The following is a 27,612-nucleotide window of genomic DNA, read 5'->3' on the forward strand; positions in this document are numbered from 1 at the left end:
TTTCTTTCTTTCTTTCTTTCTTTCTTTCTTTCTTTCTTTCTTTCTTTCTTTCTTTCTTTCCTCACCTCCTTGTGTGTCATCTTCGTTTAGGGCTGGACAATATGGCTGAAAAACCTGTAAGCATTTCATATTAGTTCATAACAATAATTAGGTTATTACCATAAGATTACTATTCTCCCGGTAATTTTTTTATTTTCCATATTTGTATTGATATTTTTATTAAAACTTATTTATTGTATTATTTTTATTGGTATGCCCAAATCAGTCGACATTGATCATTTTTTTTATTAGTTTTTTGATTTAAATATATGAATTGCTGCCAAACAGTTTTCACTCCATGCTGTTGTTTTTTAAAATTTTTAAGCAGTTATGAGGCAGAGTGGCAAAACCTTAAACTGCTGCTGCTGGCAGTTACTCAACAAGTCGTTGCTAGGCAACCAAAGAATGAGTGGGTTGCTAGGTAACCAAAGAGTGAATCTTTAATTCCCCCAGAATGCAATGCGGTTTTGGATCAGAACTCTGTGAATATATGGAGTAATATTCTATCTGTATTATTACTTTATATTGATCATCTTTCTGTTCTGATTTATATTGATATTGATTTATTGTCCTGCCGTACCTTTATTACTTCCTTGTTTCCTTCCTCCTTTCCCTTCCTGTCTTGTGCTCGACTTACCCACCTCTCCACCTTATGCCCTTCTTTCTTTCCTTTCTTCTTTCCTTGTGTCCTACCTCCCTTTATCTCATTCGTTTGTTTCTTCGTCTTGTCATCTTTTTCTTTCTTGACACCAAATGTTAGATGTTTTTCTTCTTTTGTTTCTTTTTCTTCAGCCTTTTACTGCTTACATTAAAAAAGAAATTCTGGTTTTGGATTGGACCAAACTCTTTGAACTTAACTTTAAAGAAAGTCACTGTCAGCTTTTATGTGTGGATGAAACATTTGGTGTGGAATGCTCTTTATTACTTGTAGATTCCTGCGTTATCTCCCCCGTACCCAGTTTGTACTGGCACCGGATCACCTTATCTTCCAACCTTATGTGCTTTTTTTCCATGTATGTAGGCTTCTTCTCCTAACAACACTTGACTCCAAATGCGACTTTGCTTTGGATTTTTATGTGTTTAGGTTTTGCGTTTCAGTAAAAATAGCTTCAACTCCACAGGACAAAATTCAGAATTGAATGGGAATTTTTTTTTTCCTGTAATCTGATGTCTGAAAGAAACGATAGTTTATTTTCATACTCGGTGTAAAAATCCTCAGATGTTGAGTCATAGCGCGGACGGCCAAATAGTCAGGAAGGCTGCGGTCAAGTGTCTGCGAGGCCTTTAAATACAGTCCTACCATCAGAAACAATAAACAGAGTGGATGCAAACATCTTTACATTTGTAACTACAAGCAGATGGGCGGCGATGACGTTGTGTTTAGTACCACTTTTATTAAAAATGTGCAGGGTGGAGGACAGAAGGCTGTTGGACAAAAGAAAAAAGTGTCTCACTCCCTCCTCCGGCATTCCAGCTAGAAAATCTTGACTTCCTGCCTCTAAAAAAGAAACAAAAGGAATCTGATAAACAATAATCATTAAGTGGTTTCTCTGTTTGGCATATCATGCCGTCTTGCGCAACTGAAACCGATCTCGGAGATAATCTGCAGATGTTTGCAACTTGCAAAAACATTGCACCCCTCCTACTGCCATTTATCAAACTTTTGTTAGTTTTCCTTCGGCTTGTATCTGAGCGTGGAGAAAAGCAGGAGGTGCACTTACTTCGGCACCAAGGGAAAAGCCGGAGCCAAGTCAAATGTCAATGAATGGCTCCATTGACTGCGCAAAGATAAATAAAAGCACCATTTTCAGCAGTTAAGTGTAATTTTTCAGTAGTTCAGCTCGACTTCGACGATAACTCGTGCTGCCGACTTGGTTGTAAACTCCGGGCTTGTTGATATAATGGCAAAGACGAATTTCAGGAGGTCAGACCGAGTGTCCACATGCTACACAGAGTCGCTGTGTGCTGCCTTCCTCGCCGCCTGACCTAAAAAATGTTCAAAGGCTTGTCGCTGTTTATGCCATATTTTCTGCTTGCTTTGAGGTTTAACCTGTAATTGAAACCATGATTTTGTACCAGTGTGCAGCTTGAGTCATTCAGGGAGAAGAAAAAATATATATATATGTATGTGGTGTGGTAGATTCTGTAAGTGTTAATTGGCACTCAACGAGGAGATGTGAGCTGTTTAACCGGTAAAAACCTGCAGTCAGCACAGATGGGCGCTGGACTCAGGAAATGAGGTGGATAGAGGATCAATACATCAATTAATGCGTTTTAGAAGTCATGTTTGCTCTAAAGTGTTGTAGCTGTCATCACAGAGACTAAAACACATCCTTTATGCCTCTGTTTGTACAGTGTAATGTGCAGGGGTCCTAATTTAATCCAGAGCCAACATGCAACATTTGCTTTCATGCATGATTTGTTTTTGTTTTAGAAGTCAGCGCAGCGTGGCGACACTGTAAACCATTTAATCATCACACTGGTTTTATGTAGCTGTTAATCAAATCGCTAGGAGGGGAAATAATATCCTGGCATTGCCTCGCTAAGGCGTTTGCCTCAAAAATGGGATTTTATGGGAATCAATAAAAATTTTCAGGTATAAAATTGGAATCGAAAATGTTACACTGCAAAAACACAAAATCTTACCAAGTACTTTTAATGTAGTTTCTAGTGCAAATATCTTAGTTCACTTGAAATAAGTTTGCTCCTATATCTTGCTGAAAAGCTACTTGCAAGTTAGTTTTGTCTTATTTCAAGTGTGTTAAGCTTTTTCTATTAGAAACTAAACCAAAATTACTTGCCAAGATTTAGTGTTTTTGCAGTGTAAATCTTGGGCCCTGAGGGATTTTCATTGTGGCTGAGAAAAATTTAAACATTTGATTAATTTTGACAAAAATAACCAGATTTCATTCAAGTACACTTCAGTATATCTAAGCTGTTTCTCAGTCAGATTTGGCACTCTGTTAATTCCAGGGGTGTTAATGTCGTGTTCTCCTTATACTGGGAAGTTGGATTTTTTTTAGTTCCCAGTTGAAAACTAGAATATCCCATAAATTTGGAATTCTGACTTGAAATATCAAATCCTGTTTATTTTCCAGAGACTGAAACTAATTATTAGCGCTTCTGATGTTTTGTATCTTATTAAACTGATAGTGTGACCATGTTTTTGTATATAAATGTTTAAAATGGAGATTAATATATTTAATTATATGTAGTTATCCAAAATAAAACAAATTTCTAAACCAACCATGTTTGGACTTACCAGCTGAACGCTCTCAATTTGAGGGTAACTTTAACTTGGATATTAAAAAAAGAACAAAATCATGAATTAAAGGTACTTTTGCCCCACAAATCGATCTTTAAAAAATTGATGTCGCAAATTAATCCCTGGCCATTGCCGTCCTACGCAATTTTGCTCAATTCTCATCTCACTTCAGTGCGCTCTCTGGGATTTCTCCCATTTACTTGGATCGCATCAGGTAGAATTTCAGTCGGCAAACAGAAGAAGTTGTGAACGATGTCTTTGATTTTCTGCATCGTTTTGGAATTGTAGACTGCCTGTAGTTTTAGCAATAACGGCAGAGGAAGAGAAAACCTTAGCGACTTCATGGAGACCTCCACGCCTCCATGAAGCAATTGTTTGCTTTAGAAATTAAACACCTGCACAAGCTGAATTATGCAAACGAGTCTGCAACAAATCACATCATAGTTTGTTTCTTAAGGATGATATTTGTTATGACCAGGAGCTACGTAAATAAAAAATAATTGACTTAAACTGGCTGCAGTGGGCACAGACTCCACCTCGCTTACCTGACATGTAGCTTTAATCGTCAGGGATTTATTTTCCTTCTGCAGACATCTTGTGTTTCATTGGGGCGGAACCAAAACAAACTTTCTTAGATCATCTCCTTGGCCAATAAATATTTAAACCACATTTCCTTTTTCATCCAGTCGTCCCCAAACATATGGCTGCTTCTCTTCAATCCACTTCAACACTGATTTTTTTCTGTGTAGGTGTAACATTTGTTTTTTGTATTTCTGAACCTAAATCACATTTGTTTCAGTTTGTTTCTTACATTTTGGCTTCTGTTTCTACGCATTCATCTTTGCTGTGTGTTTCTTTTTTTTATTATTATTTTCCAGAGACATTGCTCTGAGTTTTTTTGACGTCTTTCTTATTCCACCAGGATGCTTCCCGTTTTGTTTTGATCCAAGTTGTAGACTCAGCTGACTTGTTCTGCCACCCTTCATATTGATTCCTATAATCCTTTCCATCTCAATGGCTCTGTGTTTCTGTCAAACTTCCAGGTCCACATTAAAATCTGCAAGCACTTTCTTTAACTAGGCCAATTTGCATAATTGGAAAGTGATTATTTTAGAAATGCAAAGTGCAGAGTGATTTTATGTTTTCTCTCCACAGTCTGATCAAACAAAGATGACATCTAATTACTTAATTAAATATAATTTTAATTTTTTAGTCAATTATTTTACAATCCAGAATGTTTAGATGTTTGTTTTGTTTTTCTGCTACAAACTGTATTATTCTCCGATGTTAAAGGATGAACCAAAGTGCATCCAAAATCCAACTGAATGCCAACAACCTTTACTCGCTAATTTAAATATCACCTTTTCTGATTTACCTTAAGAATAATTTGATATTTGCAGCACTGTGTACGACTGTTTGAGCTAACTCCTCCCCAACCCCTCCAAAAAAACACCTCCACTTTTTTTGAAAAATGTGCTTATAAAACACAAAGTATTCATATTTTTAATGGAAAAGAGTAATTGGTTAAAATCTTTTGCTTTTCCGGGTACAAAAAGCCTGGTTAAGCCTTAATTGGTGGTTTTTAATTCCTGTATTTGTGTGTGTGTCTGTGGGTGTTTTGTCTTTTCACTGCTTTGACATTTTACAACCAGCCACCACATTGATCCGGTGCAGAAAATGAGTGTAAAACTGTGAAATATCAGCTAGTAGAACTGAAGGTTTATGTTACATTTAAAAGTTTTTATTAGATTTTCAGGCTTTCAACCCTTTTTATTTGCAAATTTCTCCTTTTTCAATCATGTTTTGACATTTTCTCCTTATATGACTCTTTGGTCGCAAATGTTTGATACTTTTATATGCACAACAATTTATATCTAAGTTGCAAATATGTATTTTAATCCATTTAATAAATATTAAACCTTAATCTTGACAAATATATATATTTTTACCTACAGAGTTTTAGGTTCAACCTGTTAATTTAATCTAGGCGTTAAAATCATGACTCGCTCTGTGTGCACAGATCAGGTTTCATTTATCCATGAATCCAGTTACATTTCCACTCAAATGTTCCTCATCCTGCCTGAAACTCAACCACACGCTCTTAAATTCACTCTTTCCATTAAATATTTGCCTTGTGGAAGCGGTTTCATAAAATAACTCATGGCTACACATCTGTAAAACATAATCCTGTGCTTCTTTTGTTGATTTTTAAACTCATGAATGCAGTTTTTTTTCCCCCTGCATAAACATAAATACAAGGTTTTAGATGAGCTGCTGATTGTGGTTGGCTTGTTTTTGTTTTCCTTCTGGGAGAATAATCGGTGCAGATGGGGGCACAGGCTCAGGCAACGGCGGATCAAACAACAATTAGGTCAACTTGAATCTTTTATTGATGCCACAATTTCTTTTTTTATTGAAAACAAGCAGCTGCCTCAGTCTTGCCAATCAGTTTTGTAGAGTTTATGTGATTTATTTATTGCTTTTATTGGGCTACATTCTCTCAGTATTTCCAACTCAAATGCTTATTTGAGATGAAAGTTTCTACACAGAAATACTTTTTTGACTTAATCTTGTGATTTTCCCGTTTTTAAACTCCCCACATCTTGCTGGTCTTAGCAACATGTTTTTATTCTTCCTGTTTTGAAAGCATTTTTGCTTCCAAAAGCGTGCTGCATTCAGGTACAGCTGGGCCATTCGGCTGTCGAAACGTCAAAACAACAACAAAGTTCTTTTTCACAAATATAAGCAGTCTTATTTAAAAATATCTAAACATTAACATTGACTGTTTCCAGGTTGTGCAATCTATCTGTGCCTGCTTACACTTTAATTTATTGAAAAACAATAAATTAGACTCTCCGTTTAATTAAGTTTTAGTAAATTTAATTTCAGAAATTAAAAAAAGAAGTTTGCTGCTGGTTGATGTGAAATAAATGACATATTTTCTATTTTTCTTTATAGAAGCTTCCTGAAAACATACCAAACCGTGATTTTGTGTAATGTTGCACCTTGAATATTCACAAATAATCACAAATTATACATAATCTGAAACCTCAACCCACCTGAGAAGTTTTGCCTCCTTAGTGATTTCTTTAATTTATTGTTTTTAAGTTGAATCTTTGCAACCAAATTAATTTGAATATCAGAAAATATATTACCTGGATAAAAATAACAACGGCTGTAAATTATGCAGTTTTTGAACCTTTCGGCACATGTAGAAACTATTCTCTCTGAATTTACATCTGAGCTGTTAAACACATTTAACTTATGAAATGTGGTATTTTTTCACTTGTCTGGTTTGTTTTTGTTTGTTTTTAAGCAACTGTACATGGAAGGCTGCAAATATGAACTCAGAAATATTTAAATATGAGAATGATTACTATTCTGGATAGAGTTTTCATAGAGGCAAGAAAAAATATGCAAAAGGGTACCTTTCTGTCAAATGGGGTGATTAAGAAAAACATCTGAGATAATTTGTTTTAGAAGAGGAGAAAAAGCTGAAATACATCATTGTAAAGTTAAGAAAGTCAGCAACAATAAAGACAAAAAACTAATGCAAATGATTAAATAGACAGATCAAATTTTGTGCAAAGAAGCACTTTTACAGAATATTAATGCGCAAAAGAAAGGATGCTAACTTAAAATATAATTCATAAATAAATGTAAGGTCCTAAATTTGGTGCCAGTTTTATTTTTGCTTCCTCTTTTTGTGTGATGAGATGATTAACCTGGTGTGTGTTTGGAGCAGTCCAACTCGAAGGTTCTGGTGTTTTATCACCACAGCCAACTCTTCTTTGTTCTGATCTAATTTTCTGCGTTTGTTTTGCTCCGTTCTGCAGCTTGCCTCTTCAGGTACAATGTCCTGTCCCTCGTCTACCTCATCTATCTCCTGCTTCTTCCGCTCTTTCCAGAGCCGACAAGCACAACAATGCAAGGTAAGATCTGCTTTTCATGTCTGCTTCAGGCTTCCAGGTTTTCACAGAGTTTCTAAAGGTGACCTATTATGCTTCCTTGAACAGGTATGAATAGATCTAATCAGCTTTTACGCTTCACAAATCTGGAATAAAAGTCCAGAAAACTGCAAAACAGCTGAAACACTGAGTTCCTTTAGATTGAGAAAAAAAAACCCACCTGTTTAAAGTTGCTTTCTACCCACAATTACTGGAAGATTGACCAAAATATTTTATGTGTATTGATGATTTTGATCATTGATAAAATATGTTTGTTATTGCTTTCTTAATTGATGGCACTATTATGTTTTTATGACTTTTAACTTTTGTGTTTCTATAACAAACTTTGAACTGCCTTGTTGCTGAAATGCTGTATACAAACAAACTTAACTTGACTTATGGTCGATACAAAACATTTTAGTTGCATTTTTTTTGCACAAAATCATTCTTAGATAATCAGATTTAAGTACGGTCTGTTCTTTCAGCTTTTTTAGGGCCCTTTGTCACTTTAAATCCAAATAAGCTGCGACTCCACCTTGGTTGCTAGGTGACAGTCGGAGTTCTGCTGGGGTTGCTAGGTAACGGCATTGCGCCTCTTGAATGTTATTTAACAATCTGAATTATTTTCAAGCATCTTATTTCCCACACACCAAGAAACATGTACTGTCAAAAAAACAAATGTGTGGGTTATTGTTTTCGAAGCAGTTGAGACCCAAAATGGAAGAATAAAAACTTTCAAAAGGTGAATTTTGCATAATAGGTCCCTTTAAATGTTTAGATTTGGTTTGAATGTTGTCCTCTGTAACGCGAACCAGCCCTTTCCTGCAGGAGACGTGAATTTCCCTGTGATGAGGTTGGATTTGGCACACGGTTTAGCCCCGTGAAATGTAATATTAGTGAGTCCAGGCACGAGTCCATCTGTAATAACAAAAACGATCCGCTGTCAGGCAGATCTCAGATAAAAACGCTTCGATCCGACAGCTCAAGATCTGAAGTCTGCTTGATGAAAACGGACTCTTTGGGCTCTCTCCTTCTTCTGTTTAGTTTTATTTAGCAAATCCAATAAATGTGTACATTTAAAGATCACAATTAGTTAATTCAGTCCATGTGAAGGGTTGATCTTAAACGTTTTGGTCTTTAAAGCTGCTACATCAACGTTTCAGGGCTGGAGGTATTCATCGGCTGCAGAAGTATGAATCACAATGGACTTCTGCGGTTTTTGAGAAGTGACTGAGGTGACTGTTCTCCTCACAGATGATAAATGTGGGATTGCAGCCACTGGACCTCCACCGCAAAATACTAAACAGCACACCTCCCAGACTTCCACAGCAATAACACGGGTTTCTGGAGGAGACCGCATGCAGTGTTTAATAATACATAAAACCATATTGGCGGAGGAGGAGGGAGCAGCATCCAGTCCGAGGTTCGTCTCCGCGTCTCCAGCTGAAATAACAGGCAGGAAGTAAAGGGAGGAAGAGAAACGAGAGAAAGTGGACCACTTACAACCTCATCAATAGTTAAAGAGAAAAGGCTTCTAGTAAAGCTGGATGCTCACCTGTCTAATAGCTGTTGACTTCAAGAATAGCTGAACATAAACATCAGTAGTCATATAGTCAGTTTATAGTAATTTTGTTTGTTTTGTTTTTGTTTTTTTAGAAAAGAATAAATCATTTTATTGTCCCACAATTGGGGGAAATTAAGATGTAACAGCAGCAAGGAATTTAGGTTTACGCAAAGATAAAAAACTGTTAAAAGTATATAAATATACACAGACATATATGCAGCTCTGTAAAAAATTAAGAGCCCGCTGCACTGAACTCCCTTGAAAATCTCCTAGTTCTTCCACCAAATATCGATGTCTGAACTCTACCTGAGTTAAAAGATTAGTATTGTTGTTTCTAAATCAATATGAACTTTTCTTTGCATTATTTGATGTCTGAAAGCTCTGCTTCTTTTCCGTTATTTTGACCATTTCTCATTTTCTGCAAATAAATGCTGAATTTTTACTTGGAATTTCAGAGATGTGTTGACAGTAGTTCATAGAATAAAAGAACAATGTTCATTTTACTCAAACATATGCATATAAAGAGTAAAATCAAAGAAACTGATCATTTTAAGTGGCCTCCTAAGTTTCCCAGAGCTTTATGCATGTATAGTGTAACCCAGGGGTCCCCAAACTTTTTCCTGTGAGGGCCACATAACGTTTCCCTTCTCTGGTGGGGGGCCGGAGTCAGTTTGTAACAGAAAAAGTGTGACGATTGCAGGAGTGCCTAAATGTAAAAATTTATTGTTTCCCAGAAAGCACAATCAAATAACATTCTCTGGGTTCTTCACAGAAAAAAATCCAGGAAATAACACTATTTATGAAATAAAAAATAACCAAATAACCCTCTCTGGGTTCTTCACAGAAAAAAAGTGCATTTAACATAAACTTTCTGTTGTGCTGTGCACAATCATAACAGGTCCAAGTTCAGCTTAGTTGTCAGAGCAGAATCTCTTACTTAAATGGCTCATATGAGCAGGCTCTCAAAGTTCCTGTGTTCCTTCCTTATAATCCTTTTGTAGGTTCCAGCAGGCTTGTAGACATCGCTATTTGCAGCTCTCTCTCTCATCAACTTCCCTGTGAAAACCACAAAGCAAGTGGGCTGAGATGCAGCACCTACAAAGCACAACCAATACCACTACCAGTATGGTTGTGGAGATGGATTTTATCCCAGTAGATTTTATTATGATTATATTTTTTATAGTCAGAATGACTAATTCAAGTCAGAAAAGTGAGCTTACCTTTGTATGTTCATCAGTGTGAACTATGGGTCTGCATCTGGCTGGTGAGAAGTTGAATGTCAGGTTCCATTCCAGTCACTGCCAGTCTCAAACACTGATGCAGATGTTCATCTGTCAATCTTGATCTTGTTGGAGATTTCAGCAGTTTCATGCGTGAAAAGGTTTGCTCGCAGATATAGGTGCTGCCAAAAAGTGTGGACATCTTCATTGCGTGTTTTCTGATGTTAGGGTACGTGTCGTTTGGGAGGGCGGCATAGAAGTCAATGAGACTGTTGGGCTTGAACGCGTCTTTCAGAACATCACAGTTCTGTAACTCGGCCAACTCAAACTGATAAGAAGGCGGGGCTTCATCAATGTCGGCAACAAAGGGGTTCTGGAAAAGACGGATTTCTTTTGCATAAACATGTAGTTCACGGAATCGCACACTGAACTCCGCCTTCAGCATTTTCAGTGCTTCCACACACTTTTCAACTGGAAACGGGACCGCTGGGTTCTCTGCAGAGAAGTTTTGTGTAGCAGGGAGATGGACGAAGCTGTGCTTTTTCACTTGTCCCAAAAGCAGCTCTAGTTTCACCTCAAATGCTTTTATGTGGGAATACATTTCGCAAATGAGTTTCCCCTGGCCTTGTAGCTGCAAGTTAAAGCTGTTCAGCATTTCTGTTATGTCTGTTAAAAATGCGAGGTGCCATTTCCATTCTGGGTCGATCAGCTCTGGCACCGTTTTGTTTTGTGAATTAAGAAATGCGTTAATTTTAGGTAGCAGCTCGTAAAAACGCCTCAAAACTCTGCCCCGGCTCAGCCATCGGACCTCGGTGTAGTACAGCACATCTCCGTGCGCAGAATCCAGTTCAGACAGGAATTCTTGGAACTGCCTGTGTTTAAGTCCTTTTGCTCTGATAAAGTTTATGCATGATACCACAACTTTCATGACAGAATCCCACGTCAACACTTTGCAGCACAGTGCTTGCTGGTGAATTAGGCAGTGGATTTGTAGCGGGGCGGTGAGACCTCGTTCTTTCATCTCCCGGTTCATGCGTCCTATTAGACCCCGAGACATCCCCACCATACTAGGAGCCCCGTCAGTTGTGATGCTAGCCAGCTTTGACCAGTCCAGGTCCAACTCTTCCATGGTTTGGTACACTTTGCCGAAAATATCCTCCCCAGTTGTAGTCCCTTTGAGACTTTGGAGGGCTGCCAGCTCCTCACACATCTCAAAGTTTGCACTAACTCCACGAATAAAAATGAGCAGCTGCACGGTGTCCTGCACGTCCGTGCTCTCATCCAGTGCTAATGAAAAAAATTCAAATTCCTTCGTCTTCTGCTGCAGCTGAGCATGTATATTACCTCCGATTTCTTCAATGCGTCTGGTGATTGTACTTGCTGATAGACTCACAACATTAAATGCATCTTTCTTCTCGGGACACACTTCCTCCACGACAGCGTTCATGCATTTCTTGACAAACTCTCCATCAGTAAAAGGTTTACCGCTGCTTGCTATCAGTTGAGCAACCCGAAAGCTGGCCCTAACAGATGACTGGTTCAGCTGAGCTTGGCGTACAAATGCATTCTGCTGAGTTAACAGTCCAGTTTTTAGCTTTGAGAGTTTGTCTGCTCGCATTTGGCCTTGCAAGCTATCATACTTGTCTTTGTGACGGGATTCGTAATGTCGCCGCAGATTATATTCTTTGAATACCGCCACCGCTTCTTGACAGATGAGACAGACAGCCTTTTCTTTGCATTGAAAAAAGAAATAATCGTTTGTCCACTGCAGCTTAAATGCCCTGCATTCTGAATCAATTTTTCTCTTACCTAATCTTTTCGCCATTATTCCGTTCTCTCTTTGAGAGGGGCGGGTTTAGGAATTTTTTTTTCTGGGGGTTGCCAGGTAGGGGCGCAGACCGCAGAAGGTTGGAACAGAATGTCACGTTATATGCGTGTATTAAATAGTTACTAACTAAAGCTGTTGGTAACAGCTTTCGTTGTTACTAGCATGTTCCTTAATTTATAACTAAGGAACATTTTATTGCAAAAGTCCAACTTTATTATCAAATACAAATACACATATATGAAAAAAAAAATCTCTCTGGAATTGTTCTGGGGGCCGGACCAAATGCGGAGGCGGGCCGGATCCGGCCCGCGGGCCGTAGTTTGGGGACCCCTGTCCTACACCTTCACCAGCTCAGATAATGCCACCAGCTCCACCACTTTGACAGTCTCCTCCTGTCGCCCGTGCAATGCATCCAGGTCCTCCAGCAACAAACCGCCATCAATTGGGAANAACAGCTTTCGTTGTTACTAGCATGTTCCTTAATTTATAACTAAGGAACATTTTATTGCAAAAGTCCAACTTTATTATCAAATACAAATACACATATATGAAAAAAAAAATCTCTCTGGAATTGTTCTGGGGGCCGGACCAAATGCGGAGGCGGGCCGGATCCGGCCCGCGGGCCGTAGTTTGGGGACCCCTGGTGTAACCCTTCGTCTCAGCTTCAATAGGTTGACTTCACGACAGACACACTGAGCTTCACCGTATTTACTCTAACAAAAACAGGAAATAAAGTTTGTGGTTAACATCAGTTCACCAGCTTCTGCCTCTATACATTAAATAAAATACAATAAATAATCCTAAACAAACTACAAAGCATTAATTCCCAGTGAGTAGTTAATAACAGTTAACAACAGTTAGCAGTTTTAAAATTAAACAGCTAAAATGCACAACAGTTAAAAACATGTCAGAAACATAGCAAAATTACTCATGAAACACTGCATATGATTAAATTTGTCTAAAATATAATATTTATAAAGAAAATACAGAGCTGATCCTAATACATGCCGCAGTTACCGACGGCAACAGGAAAAAATGGGGGAGGAGCTACCAGTTACTGGTTGCTATGGTAACCACCAACTGCCAAGATCAGCGTAGCAGAACTGAACACACCAATAAATGTCTGGAGAAACAACTTGTTGACTAAACAAAATAAATTCAAAGAAAAGATAAACAAATTTTGACAAACTTCACATCTAGAATATTGTTAAAATAAAACTCTGTTACATAAACAAGATTAAGAATGCCACTACTATTCTACAGTAATACTGGACGGTATATTTTTTTTTAAGAGTTAATTTTTGGATTAATATTTATTTATTTATTTATTTATTTATTTATTTATTTATTTATTTATTTTCCCACCAATGCGCTCCTTGGGTTTCCATAGTTCAGTGATGTCACCACGCCCAAGGCGGCCATCTTGTTTGGCAAGCATGTTTTGCAACTTCTTCTACTTATTTGGACTTTAAAATCAAGTCAGTTACAACAGAATATTAGGGCAAGATATTTTTTTATTTAGTTACAAGAATAAAGTCATACGGCAGTAAAGTAATATTACTAGAATAAGGTTGTTATATTGGGAGAATTAAGTAATAATTTCAAATTCAATTCAAAAAAGTTTTATTGATCCCAAAGAGAAATTAATTTAATTTTTTAATTTTTTAAAATTCTCAATTATCCAAAAAACTCTTTGCTTGATCAAAATGAAGAGGTATGACACATTTAAATAAGGATGAATTTTGAGAGCAGAGTTTTGTAAGCCAAGCCACAAAGGAAAAGTCACTCAGAAAAACAGTGTTGTAAAACTATTATAAATACTCTGTGGTTCACCTCATGTCATACAATAAAAAACATTGTCTTTTGTTTTCTATTCAACACGATTAGCCTGAGGTAGACTACATTTCCCCTTTACGTTTATTTTTATTAGATGTATTTATTGTGGAAGTGATTTACCAGCCCAGTCCAGATCACAAAAACAGCAGCAGTAAAACACCCAGAGCGTCGGAAAGCGTGACATACTGATCGGGTTCAGCCGGTCCGGACTTGTATCCCATCTGTCTCTGGCTCAGCTGTCTGTCATCAGGGACGGCCCGCAGGATGACAGACGCCGCTGTGAGGAAGGTATAGCAAACAGGACCACACTCGGGGAAACACCTCTGACTGGAAATGGCTGTGATGTCAGCCTTACACAATAAACTCTGGATTTTAGCAAAATATTTGTTTTTAAAAACTATAATCTCTTGTTATAATCACCACAGATTAAAGGATTTTTTTGTAGTATTGAAGCTGCACATGGCTTATTTTGTCTTTTATTTCCGTGGGAATTGTGGTTTTCTTTTCTGTCAAATCTCTGTGGAGTTAAAGTGAGGCCATAAAATTGGGCTCAAAAATCTTCAACTTGGATAAAACCATTGAAACTATTGTTGAAACCATAAAATAAATAAATAAATCTGGAAAATATTTATGTCTTCCGTTTCAAATTTCAACTGTCATTCACAGCTTTGAAAATATCCTAAAACTATACGTTTCTTCTGTGGACCTATAATGTAAAATTCTCTTTTTACCTGTTTTTATACTTCCATTTCTACTGCTTCTGTAAACAGTGTTTTAAAAAATGCTCAAGTTTTTTTTGGCAATAACTTAATGTATTTTGGTGTCTGGAAAATTTGCCATTTCAAAAACCTTCTAATTGTTAAGTCACACTGTGCCGTTATCCATCAACCCCAGCCGAGCCCATCCCGTTACCTAGCAACCCATGCGGAGGTCCAGCAAGTTTGTTGGGCTAGTTTTACTTCTGCATGTACTGTACAATGGCTGCTGGAAAAGACTAGTGTTTAGTTGTTGGCTTAACCGTCCAGAAGACAGTTACTACATTCTTATTGGTTGTGCAGAAGGCTCTACTAATGCTTTTTAAAGATGTACAGTTGTATAACTGCGTTGTTGTGACTTTTTTACACTTGTGTTGTTCGGTATATTTGCATGATAAGTGACTGATTTACAATTATATGTTAAGCATAATTTACATGATGATTATTATTAATTGTATTGAACATGATTGTATATAATTACAAAGGTGAAGTGAAATATATTTAAGTGCAAGACATGATTTATTTGAATAGAGGAAGTCTTTTATTTTGAAGAATGCTTAAGGATCTGTTACTGTTTTGTCACTATCTTGCTTTGTTGACTTTTGATTGCTATTGGTTATAAACAGCTGTTGCCCGTTATCAGCTGACGCCATTCTTTTTCTCTTCAATAAATACTGAACAGAAAGGTTCAGTAAAAGAAATACGAGCCTCCATCTTGTTTGAAAAGAAGCTTTACTCCGTAACATGTGTATCTGTTTGCCACCTTTTTCACGTGAGAGTGTAAACGTAGAATTGGCAGGCGTGTCCAGCATCACCTTATTTGGATTTAAAGTGACAGAGCTGTTAATAGATCACCTTTAAACAAACTTTATGGCACCAATTTAGCTCCATAAATCCCACCAGAACAGAGAGAGGATCCCGCCCATAGACTGCAATATTAGTTGAAATGTCAGGATTTGTAAATTCATATCTTCTAGTTTTTATTTTCTCCCAAAACCAATTGTGGTTTTCAAGGAGTGGCTGTTTGTTCAGACATTTAAATCCTGTGTGATTTTCGCTTGTCTCTACTGTTGATGTAGTATTGATATTTTAAGTCTGGCATTTTAAAGACTAAAACGAAAAAAAAAAATATTTATACAATAGCATAATTACAAAATAAGTCAAAACAGAAGAAGAGACACATTTCCAAATAAAACATATGAAACTAATGCTTACAGTAGAAAATGCACATACTGATAACATGTAGTGTATTTTTTTTCACCTATAATCAATCAATCAATCAATCAATCAATCATGTTGTGAGCACATTTCAGCTACACGGCAGTTCCAAGTTGCTTTACATCATAAAAACACACAAAAAAGAAACAACTGGCCCAGAAGATGGAAAATAACGTTTAAAAAACAAAGCTTGTGTATCAACAAGAGGTCTCACTTCAACATAAATTGTAGGTGTTTTTCTGTGTTTCATACATTTTTGGTTAAAACTTGTTACTGGCAGTGGGTAAAGTGTCTGGAAATGTTGCACAAGTAAGAGTAGCAATAATTTTTACTTCATAATAACATTACTCAAGTAAAAGTAAAAGGTACAGTGTAGTAAAACTACTCCTATTTTTCCACAAAAGTTACTTTTAATTAATTATTTCTGAGCTTTAAAATCCTTAGTATCAAAATTTACTGGGTATTGTTTTTGTTTCCCTATATTTTGGCTGTAAACAGCATTATAAAAAAGTAAGAAATGAAGACACAGCCCACTCTGTTTCAATTATTTTGGGATTTAAGTGAATTTAATGCTGCGTTTTGATGGTCTGTTTCATTTCGCCTGCCGATCCTAAAGGACGAGCAGCAGTCAAATCTCTTGGGTTAATTTAAACCAGATGTTTGGCATGAATAATTCATTAAATTTAAAGTTGTCCTTTAAACAGCCACAACAGTGCAGTTTGCCCTCCAGGACGTGTCAGTTTCTGAGGCTTTAGAGACAACTTGTTTGGATATTAACTCTGGTTTTAACTGTGCTATTTGGCTTCAAGGTATTTAATTCTTATTTGAGAGGAACAAAATGTGAACTATTACTCTAATACACTTTTAAGAGCCTTACATGAGGCATCATGTGCCTTGTTAAATGAATACCAACATGACTGATTCACTAAGAGAAGCTTTCCTGTGTATATTTTTGATGAATGTTTTTGTGGATTTATTGTGTTTATGCTTACCCCAGGTTTTCTTTTTAAATCCTGTTTGTTAAACTTTTCTGACATTAACAGCACCTTTTTCTCCACTTTGTTAAGCCTGGGACAGAATTTTTAATTTGAGACAAATTACATTCAAACCCATTTATTTCCCTGAAGACTTTGGAGTTATATTAGGCTTGAGTGCTGTCAACTGAAGGAGTTCTCAGTGTGATGATGGAGGAGGAGCAACTTAACAATGGCTTCTGTTAGGAAGCTTATAAAACGTCTTCTCAGGGGAAACCAGAGCGCCGGACACAGAACCAAAACTGTTCTGAAGCTGCAAGGAAAGATGGAGCAGAAACGAGCCCAGAGGCGCTGGAATGGATTTAGAAATCAACAAAGACTCAGATTTTACTGGTTTCACTAAATGTGATGGAAATCAGAAATAAAATGGGAAAATGGTGCCCATCAGTCCATCCATCCATCATTTCATCCATCCAATCATCTTTTCATCCATCCAATCATCCATCCATCCATCCATCTGTTCATCCATCCATCCCTCCTTCCCTCAGTACCTCTGAACTCTGTAAATGTGATTTTTGGAATGTTTCTCTGTAGGTTTGTAGAGTTTCTGGAAGCTGTGCTCAGCGGTGGAGCCTCCATTTACTCAGGATATTGCACAGCAGCACAGTAAAACTCCGCCATGCGGATGCTGTAAACTTAATGAGAAGAAAACAGTGCCACGTAATTCACCGCTGAATCGCAGAGAGCAGATATGTACGATCATCTAATCAGGGTAAATCATCAGCTCAAACAGACGGCTGAAACTTCTTTAGAATTATCAAAAAATATTAACATAAATGAACTTTTAATTTAGTTTGAACGGCTCTCTGCTCGGGAATTATCCTGAAATTATCCCAAATACCTGTAGGTGCACCATAAAGCAGCCATGTGTTGAGCAGCTGTGGCGGCTCCCTCCCCCACGTTCTTTACCTGCAGTAATCAGGGAAGAAACAAAGTCATTCAACATATTTACACTACAGAAATACAGAAACTTACCAAGTATTTCTGGTCAGGTTTCTAGTGGAAATATCTTATTACACTTGAAATAGGACAAAACTAACTTCCAGGTAACTTTTCAGCAAGATATAAAAGTTTGTTTTAAGTCAATAAATGTTTAATATTGATGAGAAAATGCAAGTTCCTATGGCAGATTACTTCACTTATAGCTTGGGGGAAAATGTCTTGTTATAAGAAAAATTGTCTTCCAATGTAGTTGGTACTTTTTCCATCAATATTAAGAAATTATTTTTCTCTAAATAATTTCTTAAAAGTTACTTGCAAGTTAGCTTTGTCTCAATTCAAGTCTGATGAGATATTTACACTAGAAACTAGACAAAAATGCCTTTTAAGTAACTTAGCAGCAAGAAATGAAGCTTGTTTTCAGTCCATAATTCATTAGTACTGATTTTTTTTTGTTGAAATTCTGGTTCCACTGCACTCTAAGAAATAATCCTATAAATGTACAGTCAAATACTGGCAGCTATGGACGCCAGAAGTTTAATGTAAATGCACAATAGCTGTACCGTAATTAATCCTGACAGTATATTACTGTCAATGGAAGTACGGTACAGATACTGTGAAAGAATGGTAAACTTTTGGCGTCTATAGCTGCCAGTATTTTACTGTTCTTCCGAAAGAACGGAAATTTTACGGTCGGCCACCGTAAAATTTCACATAACACAAAAGAGGATGCGATAAGTAACCTTCAGAACAGATTTTTTTTTATTTAAAGGCATCACTATGCCTCAAACCAGATATATATTTCCAGTATGTTCAAACATTCAAAACAAATAACACAAAACCATTCCTCAGAGAACTGGTAAAAAATAGGCCTTCAAAGTCCATATATAGTTTCACCAACACTGGAATAAAAATTGAAGACTTTCAGTTTACAGCTACATAAACTGGGTTTAACTCATTAATTTCTACAATCTTATGAACATAAAAACACAGTTCCTAAAATAAATATCCATGCTTTGGGTATCACTAAACAAATCGAAGAAAAATGACTTCCAAAATCTAAAATTCAACATGGCTGAAATAATGTGGAATTCTAGTATTAACAGGGTTTTAAGATGTGAACTATTAATGGTTTTCAAGAGTCCAAGTGACACTTACTTTATTAGATGCAGATGAAGGCACCATCCAACATGGAAAAAGAAAAGACAATACAATTTAGATCCTAAATAACATGGAAACAGAAAGATTTCAAAGAAAAGAACAACTAACCTGAATGAGATGCCACTCAAAGTCCTTCAGGTTTTTGATGAAGGTGGAAACCTGAACATTGACCATCTGCCTTTTCTTTCCTGTCTTTTTGGATACCATCTTCCCATGACCGGCTTTTGTGCCTCTTTCTGGGTTAATCCCAATGAAGCGACTAAAAAACTAAATCAAAAATGGGAATTCCTGAGAATATAAATAGTGTGGCATTCTGAAGACAGCAGGTACAATATATAAAGCCGTTTTTAATTATGTAAAGAGAAAGCATCAACTTTGTCAAATGTTAATCATAACTTGCTTTAAAACCATGTCATTGTATTTTGCTCATTGTAAAAAAAATTATAGGAATGGTTTTACCGTTGAATGAACCAAAGTCTTGGCTGCCTCATTGGAGGCTGAAGATGAAGAAGATGGACAACACTGTGCTGTCTGGAATGTTGGCTGGACCCTCTCAAAGACAATATGGCCTTCAATGCTGACCATGCAGAAAACTGCTTGCCACAGGGACTGTAATAAACCAAGTCCTTAATTGGAAGAACATAAAACAAATCCTTATTGATACAGTATGCATTTAAATGATCATCATAATAAATAGTGTCCACTCTGTCAGGTAAAGTAAAAGCAAGGATCTTAAACTCCTCAATTGTCGTGCAAGTCACATCAATGTTGAAAACTGCAGGCTGGATTAATTTACAGAAGTTGTAGAGGAATTCATGGTACTTTGCACTGAAGGTGAAGTGTGCTTTGAAAGTTCATCAAAAGCTACGTTGGATGATCTTGTGATCACTGATGGTGAAGTGTCTTTGGTGCTGCTCTTGTTTTCACCAACATGCAGGAGGAAGGGCTGTCCTGGTTGCACGGCAATGAGGAAGGGTTCAACACTGGCTTGCATCTTTGACATAATGACAAGAAGACGAATAATAAAAAATATTAAATATATTTAGCAGCACAGCTAAATTCAGATAGCAAACAAAGGCAATGAGAAAGTGTTTCTACAAAGAAGTAGGATCATTAGAATAACAACATACCTGCACATATCTGACAACATGGTCCACAGTTTGACCTGAGCTGTTTTGGATTCTGCCCCATTTCTGGAATAGAGGCACATCAAAAACATGCAGAGCAGGGAGGTGTGAGGACCGGAGTTGAGAAACACTGACATAAAGCATAAAAATGTCCGAAATAATTACCATGAACACAACTCAGACATTAGGCATTATAGAAATTGGTCAGGTTATAGAAACATTCTGGACAGCATTTCTTCTGCCAACCTGTCAAAAGAAATGTTGAAGTCATCATAACACGCTTCAGTCATCAACATGACGTACTAATGAAGAAAAAAAAGGCAGCCGATATGTAATTATTTATTGTATGTATAGAGACAAAAACATTTTGGCTTAGCTTTGATCGCATATTATGCCATCTAATGCCGAAAACTTCAAGAAAACGACTCCGCAGCTTTAAATGCTGGTTCTCTAAGATGCAAATACATGTAAAATGTCTTGCCTAGAAAAAAAACTGTATTGTACAATCATTTTACGGTAGTTTACTGCCAGTCGTCAGTCTAGATTGTGACAACAGAAGAAGACGTCAATTTAACAATATTCTACTGTATTTTCTATTAACAGTATTACTGCTAGAATTCTGCTGTAAATTTACAGCCATTTCTAAGAGTGTGGCAGATTATTTCACTCATAACATGGGAAACCATATTGTTATGTTATATAATCTACCAGTGGAACTAGTAGTTTTTAAATTAATAAGAAATTATTGATTTAAAACAACCTCTTATATCTTGCTGAAGTTACTTGGAAGTTAGTTATAAGATATTTGCATTGGGAACTGCACAATAAACGCTTGTTGAAATGTTGTTTTTACAGTGTAGGTGTTTAAAAATAAAACCTCAAGTGGTGACATCAGTCACTAAAACCAGAAGCCAAATCAGTGGTGGATAAAAGGCGGTTCTGCTTCTCTGACAGTGAATCAGAGACGTAAAGGCCTTGCGGTCCACCAGAATGTTTATTTAGTTTCTCTAAGTCGTGCCAGCTTTTTGCCAGGATATGTTTTGTGATTATCTGTAAAATCCCTCCCAGTTGCTGCCGTCTCAGTGTAAAGCACATTATATCAATAGAAACCAGCTGCACATTTTTAATGCATTCCTCAAAAACTGCTGTTTAAAAACGGAGAAATACCAAGAACACACACACACACACACACATATATATATATATATATATATATATATATATATATATATATATATATATATATATATATATTTTTAAAGGAAATTCTTGCATGAACGTGTTGAACTCACTGTGCTGCTCTTTCCTGTTTAGGCCACACAGGGCGTCTGCTGCAGTCCCTCTGCTTCACCAGTATGTCCTTCCTGCTGCTGCACATCATCTATCAGATTACCGTCAACAGCCTCCTGGCCGGCAACTCCATCTCCTCCAACTTCAGCTGTGAGTACACTGCAGCCTTTGTGGTTGAAGCTTTAAGGCAGAGCGCCGTTGTGTGCAGAGGAACCGAAGCACTTGGAATAATCTGAGAACGGACCTGAGAGATGCACTGCAAAAACACAAAATCTTACCAAGTATTTTTGGTCTAGTTTCAAGTGTAAATATCTTTGTTCACTTGATTTAGCAAGATATACAAGCTTGTTTAAGTCAATAAATCCTTAATATTGATGAAAAAGTACTATTCTCACTGGCACTTTTAAATAAAATGTCTTGGGGTGCGTTCACACTGCAGCCTGAAGTGACTCAATTCCGATTTTTTTGACGTAATGCGATCTGTATCCGATCTTTTCATGGCAGTGTGAACAGTACAGGTTGGATTCTTTTTCGAATGTGATCCATATCCGATACGTATCCGGTTCAAATGCGACCTAACGTCCAGGTCGCATTCATCCGAACTGAACGTCACTGATTCTCAACAGATCTCACTATTCTGCGTCCTGATAAGCGCAAGTGGGAAGACAAACAACAACCACGACGGATTATATGAGGATTAAGTTGTTAATATGCTGCTCCAGTTGGACAACAACTTCAAATACACAAGTTAAGCTCCACCGTTAGCCTCCATGTTTACTTCCGTAAACACTGAGCACTTCTTCTTGTTATGGCGGTTGGCAGAACACTTAGAACGCTGACGTTATTGCGCCCTCTACTGCGCATGCGGGACACTTTCAGGTCGTTTGCCCGTTCACACTGCAGAACGCATACAGGTCGCATTTACTGGCAGTGTGAACGGCCCGGCAAAAAATCGGAATTCCCAAAAAATCGGAATTGAGTCACTTCAGGCTGCAGTGTGAACGCACCCTTGTTATAAGTGAAATAATCTTCCAGTTAAACTGATTAAAACAATATCAACATTGCAAAAGCACAAAATCTTATTCCTTCACTACAAAAAAAATAAAATAATTGAAAGTATTTAATTTCCCTTTGGGATCAAAAACACAAAAATCTTACCGAGTATTCTTTACCTATTTTTAGTGTAAATATCTTAATACACTTGAATTAAGACAAAACTAACTTACAAGGAACTTTTCAGCAAAACATAGTAGCTTGTTTTAATTCAGTAGTTCCTTAATATTAATTTTAATGGGATTTTCTTGCATTGTAATCAGACATTATTGCCATATTAAAAGTGAAAAGTCTTTTGAACTAATACTTTTTCCACAACATTAAGGAATTATTGACTAAAACTTACTGAAAGCTTCTTTGTATGTTAATTTAATTTTAAATGGAAGTGTGCTAAAATATTTACACTAAAAACTAGACAAAAATTTCTAAGATTTTGTGTTCAGTTCAATTCAAAAATACTTTATTGACCCCAAAGGGAAATGAAATACTTTCAATTACTTTTTTGCAGTGAAGGAATTATTTTCTCTAAACAATTTTGCTGAAAAGTTACTTGTAAGTTAGTTGTGTTTTATTTCAACTGTAATAAGACATTTGCAGTAGAAACTACACAAAAATACTTGGTAAGTTTTGTGTTTTTGCAGTGTGGAGGTCCCTCCCTTGCTCTTGTCTGTCTGAAAGAGAGATGAGAAAACATCTTAGTTTGATAAACTACAGATCCGTCTGGTATTTACATTTTCCGACAGCAACACAAAAGCAGAGCCGATGCTTTAATTCAGGCTGAACTGCCTCCAGATATTGGTGGTTTGTGTCCCTGAATGGAGGAAATCTGCAGCTTTGCCATGTGTTTCTTCATGTCAGACATGTGTGTCTCATTAATCCTGCAGGCTGGTTTCTGTTTGAACTCTGACCTCTGCAACTGAAGGAGGAGCTTTTTCTCAACCTGAAACAAAAAAAAGTGGTTCATATTTTTTAGAAATATGTCCAATTCTTTCATATTTTCTGATTTTCTACAATTTTCTGTAACTTTTGTTACAAAAGTGTTATTTACCACAATCTAAACTGTAGTTTCTGAAGTTTCTGTGTTATGCAGGTTGGTTTAAAAACATACAGGTAAGTAACTTACTTTCTAAAATGCTTTTGTAACACTGTGAAACTTATAACTGTTCCTGGAAAGTAACTGAGGTTATTGGTCATAACATCAATATTTACATTTGATATTGACATCTGTCCAAATGTTTGCCTTGGTGCAGCCCTAGTTTCTTTTGTTGGTTGTAGGTGTTTGCTTATGTTTAATGTAATTGCAGGATTTCTCGTTTCCAGCATTTTTTTTTTGTTTGTTTTGTTTTTTGCTTTTTGTTTGTGTGTTTTGGAGTTTACATGATTCATGTCCTTATAGCATATTTTTGTCATTTCTTATAGATTTAAAGTTTATAACACAGCCAATTAAATTAACACTTTATAATTTATTTGGAAAAGTTAATTTAGAGGAAGCTAATGTTTTTCAGAAGAACAAAAGAGCTGAAGAGCTAAGTGAAAAATTAGTTCCTCTTTTAGCGGGTTAGTGGAAGTTCTTCCAGTTCTTTTTAAAGTCTGTTTGGCTGTGAACACAACAGTTTGACCTCAGTCACATGAAATAAGTCTACATTTTGCTATCATTTTTTTCCCCTTAGGAAAACACTGATTTAAACTTTAGTTTTTCTGAAACTTAAAAGTCACTTTCTGGAATTTATCAGTTTCTTCTCTTGGACCTTACAGATAAAGCTGTTAACTGGTTTAGGTCAAAGCTTAATCGTGGCCCATTATTTTAAATGTTACTGTCTAAGAAAACAAATGTTACTTTCTGAATCTTCCAGCATTTTCCTTCTGGAGCTTACAGGTTAGTAGATTCTGGTCTCCTGGAGTTCAAATAGTACTTCCTTTACTTGCAGTGTTGTTTCGCAACCCTTCCCTGAATTTCATCAACTCCCTTGAACCACACGGTGAAGAAAAAAACTAAAATGTTGCAAGCAGAATAAGCTACTCATCCACTGTTGGAAAGGTGTAATAGCTGGCTTCTGGGCTTCTCAAGAGACCCGGTATCAAGCTATAAAATTTGAATGTGTCTAGACGGGGACAGAGTCTGACCTTGTGCTCTAATGACTTGTTCTTTCTAATGAGAGGAGCTTGCTTTGCTCGGTTGAATCCCGGCCAACTCGGAGCACAGAATGAACCTTATCACCTCAGGTGGAGACACACAGAGCCGTTCAGAGGCCAGAAGCTAAATATGCTCTTTATTACCAGATTCTCAGGGGCAGTGAAACGTTTTTGTTTTTGCACATCATAAATTCTGTCTACTTTATCTCACTTTGCAATTTTCACGCAATGATCTCGTATTTTATGTTCATGTTCAGGTGTTAAAATGACTTTTGTCTTGCCAGTTCACAGAGTTATTTTATGAGGATATTCAAGATGTTTTGGGGTAATTATGTGGCAGGATTTTGTTTCATTTTGTTTCTTACTGTGGAATCATAAACACTGTCTTTAACTGGGGATTGGTTTGTAGTGCTTTAAATGCATTTCAAATCAGTTAAAACTATAATGTTCAGTTAGGGTTGAACTGAAAAATGTATCACAATACAATCAGTTCATGTCAGTTGATATTCATAATTCTCAATCTTGATAATTACTGATTAGCTTTTTGTTGTAAATATAAATAACTGGTGGCACGACCTTTCCTGTTTTATTAACAGTTTTCACTCCATGTCATTGTTTTTTTATTTTATTTTAAGTAGGTATTGAGGTATTGTGGCAAAACCTAAAACTGCTGCTGCGCCAGTTACTCAACAGGTCGTTGCTAAGCAACCAAAAAGAGTGAGAGAGTTACTAAGTAACCAAAGAGTGACAGAGTCAGTTGATTCCACCAACTGTGCTCAACTTTAATCAGAGTATAATTATTAGCAACACAATTTTCTTAAAATGTAAAATGCAGCACAAAGTATTTGTCTTTTTATAACCAAGCTTTTATGGTAAGTAGAGTTTATTCAGAAACTTTTACTGAAAACCCAACTGCGCTGCATACAAATCACAGAAAGCATTTTTAAAGAATGCGACCCAAATCCTGTTCCTGTACTGATATTAAATTTGTGAACCCAAGGAAAGTGAAAACCAGATGCTTTTCTTTTAATACAGCAAAAATGAAAAATACTTTTGATGTTTTGGATGTGGACTTGGGACAACGATTTTGTCCCACGTGACAAAATGCTTGGACACCCCTGAATTAAATGATTTCTTGCTTCTGCAGGTCTGGTATTAATCAGGTCTGTGTTGAACCTGAACATAGCTGCCAAAACATTTAACATTTACAGTTTAAGAACATTATATTTATTTACTGCATGACCACCATGTTGAAGACTTTTTATTTGTAATCAGGGTAAAATTATTACAGATATATTGTTCTTACAATGGAACATTTTAAATACCAGGCTAAATATGTCATTTTATAATCAAGCTGTCATAATAAGCAGAACCACGTCTATCCAGAGACTATTATATTTATTTACTGCAGGTTATTTATTAGCTTATAGTGCAGTGAAAAAGTTTTTATCACCCAGATTTTCACTTTTTATTTTGCTTCTGAGGATTTAGACATTCTTGTAATGTTTTAAAGTGATCTTAAATAATAATAAAAAAACAAGTCCTCCAGACTTTCAGAAGATATTTTAAATTTTCTTTGGACTGTTTTTAAAAAACATTTTTTGTCTGATTCTTGTACCTCACAATGACAGTATAATCCTCCAAACGTGTGAGGAACAATGGGAGAAAAGCAGAATTGTCAGGATCAAGATAGACTGAATCTGAAAGTCATAGCCATAAATTAAAACTGTATTTTATTGTTTTTATTGTTGCAGAAACTTCCAAACTATTTTTGTCTGGTTGTTTTTTTGTAGTGAGAAAGGAAGTCTGATATTACGTGCGTACTATTCATGACGAGATGCCTTATCTCAGATTTCTATATCTGGTATTTAGTCCTCCTGACACGCTTTTCCTTTTGGCAGCCGAGTATAAACAGGGAGTCCTCCTTCTCCGTGAAGTGCTTATTTTCCCTCTGGAAAACCCAGTGGACTTCCTTTTGTTTTTGGAGGCCAAAAACACCTCGAGATCTCTGAGCTGAGCTAAGCATGAACTAGAAAACCTTTCCTGGGAGAGCTAACCCCTCCAGCTGTTAGGGCAGGGTCAGGGAATGGTCACCAGATGAGCCGTAGCCGGCTTCCTGTGCAGCCGTCTTTCATTCCTACGCGCTGACTTGACAGGGATGGAGCCGCGTTTACAAACTGTTTGTGTTGGTCATGAAGGAGCTCCAGGTGGGTGGAGTTTGTTGCAGGTCATGTTGACTTACTTGTCACCTCTCTGACTTCCAGATATTTCCTGCAATTGTCCAAAATTCTCTATAGTCCTTAATGCTGATTCCCAGAAGTGTGACATCTTAGGAGGTTAAACCAAGTCTTTGAACTCATAGGGTTCATTCACACCTTACCTGGTTAGTCCACTTTAATCAAACTAGTTTGTTTGTCTATAAAGCCTTGTACGTTTGAGGAGCTTTGAATGTGCAATCAAACTCTGTGGACCAAAAACAACTAAACTCTGGTTTGCCTACAAACCTTGGTCTCAGTTTGGTTGAAATGAATTCTGGTGCAGTTCGGAGGCATATGTGAACGTAAAGCAGACCATAAGCAGGAAGTGGACGATAGCACGGGGCTTTCTGGGTAAATACAGGCAAAACAAACGTGTGCAAATGGGAGAAATGGCTTGTGGTCTTTTACCAAAGAGAAAAGAAAAATCCTACAACCGCAGAAATCTGGCGCTACTCCATTTTTGTTTACATTTTGTGAAGAAAGAAGTTTGGTTCAGTGTCTTCTTCAGAGGCTTTTGTGTAATTTCCTTCAGTGGTTCTTGGTGCAGCGCCCCCACAGGCGAGGAGGGGAATAGGTTTTTCAATTAGTTTGGCTCTGTGGCTCGTTTTCACAGTGCAGTGTAAAAGCGAACCACAGCAGCTGAAAATGGTGTTGTCTCATCTAATAGGTAGATTTGGTTTGATTGGGAACCAAAATAGCAACATTTCACATTTTGGTAAGGACAAGTCATTTCTTCCGCTAGCACTAGATTCATGCTTGTTTTGGTTGCATTTACCCAGAATGCACTGTGCTGTAGTCCACTTCCTGCTTTTGGAATGGTCTCCAGTCCACTTGGTGTTCTCATATGCATTTGAACCGCACCAGAGTTCACTTCAACGGACCGAGACCAATGTTTTTGGGCAAACCACAGTTCACTTTTGTGGTTCATACGTCCCCAAACGAACC

The 27,612-nt window shown here is 37.0% G+C and overlaps 1 protein-coding gene across 10 annotated transcripts in view; it reads left to right on the top strand.

The window, feature by feature from the left end:
- piezo2b (piezo-type mechanosensitive ion channel component 2b) overlaps positions 1–27,612 on the top strand; it is a 126,443-nt gene that overhangs the window by 8,785 nt on the left and 90,046 nt on the right. For all 10 annotated transcript variants that reach the window (XM_016677433.1, XM_016677438.1, XM_016677435.1 and 7 more), the window contains exons 2-3: positions 7,141–7,236; positions 21,248–21,373. In XM_016677433.1, the coding sequence (XP_016532919.1) occupies positions 7,141–7,236; positions 21,248–21,373 (222 nt within the window). The remainder of the gene's footprint in view (positions 1–7,140; positions 7,237–21,247; positions 21,374–27,612) is intronic.

Source organism: Poecilia formosa, unplaced genomic scaffold (genome assembly GCF_000485575.1).
Source record: "Poecilia formosa unplaced genomic scaffold, Poecilia_formosa-5.1.2 Scaffold156, whole genome shotgun sequence".
In the NCBI taxonomy this organism is placed as follows: Eukaryota; Metazoa; Chordata; class Actinopteri; order Cyprinodontiformes; family Poeciliidae; genus Poecilia; species Poecilia formosa.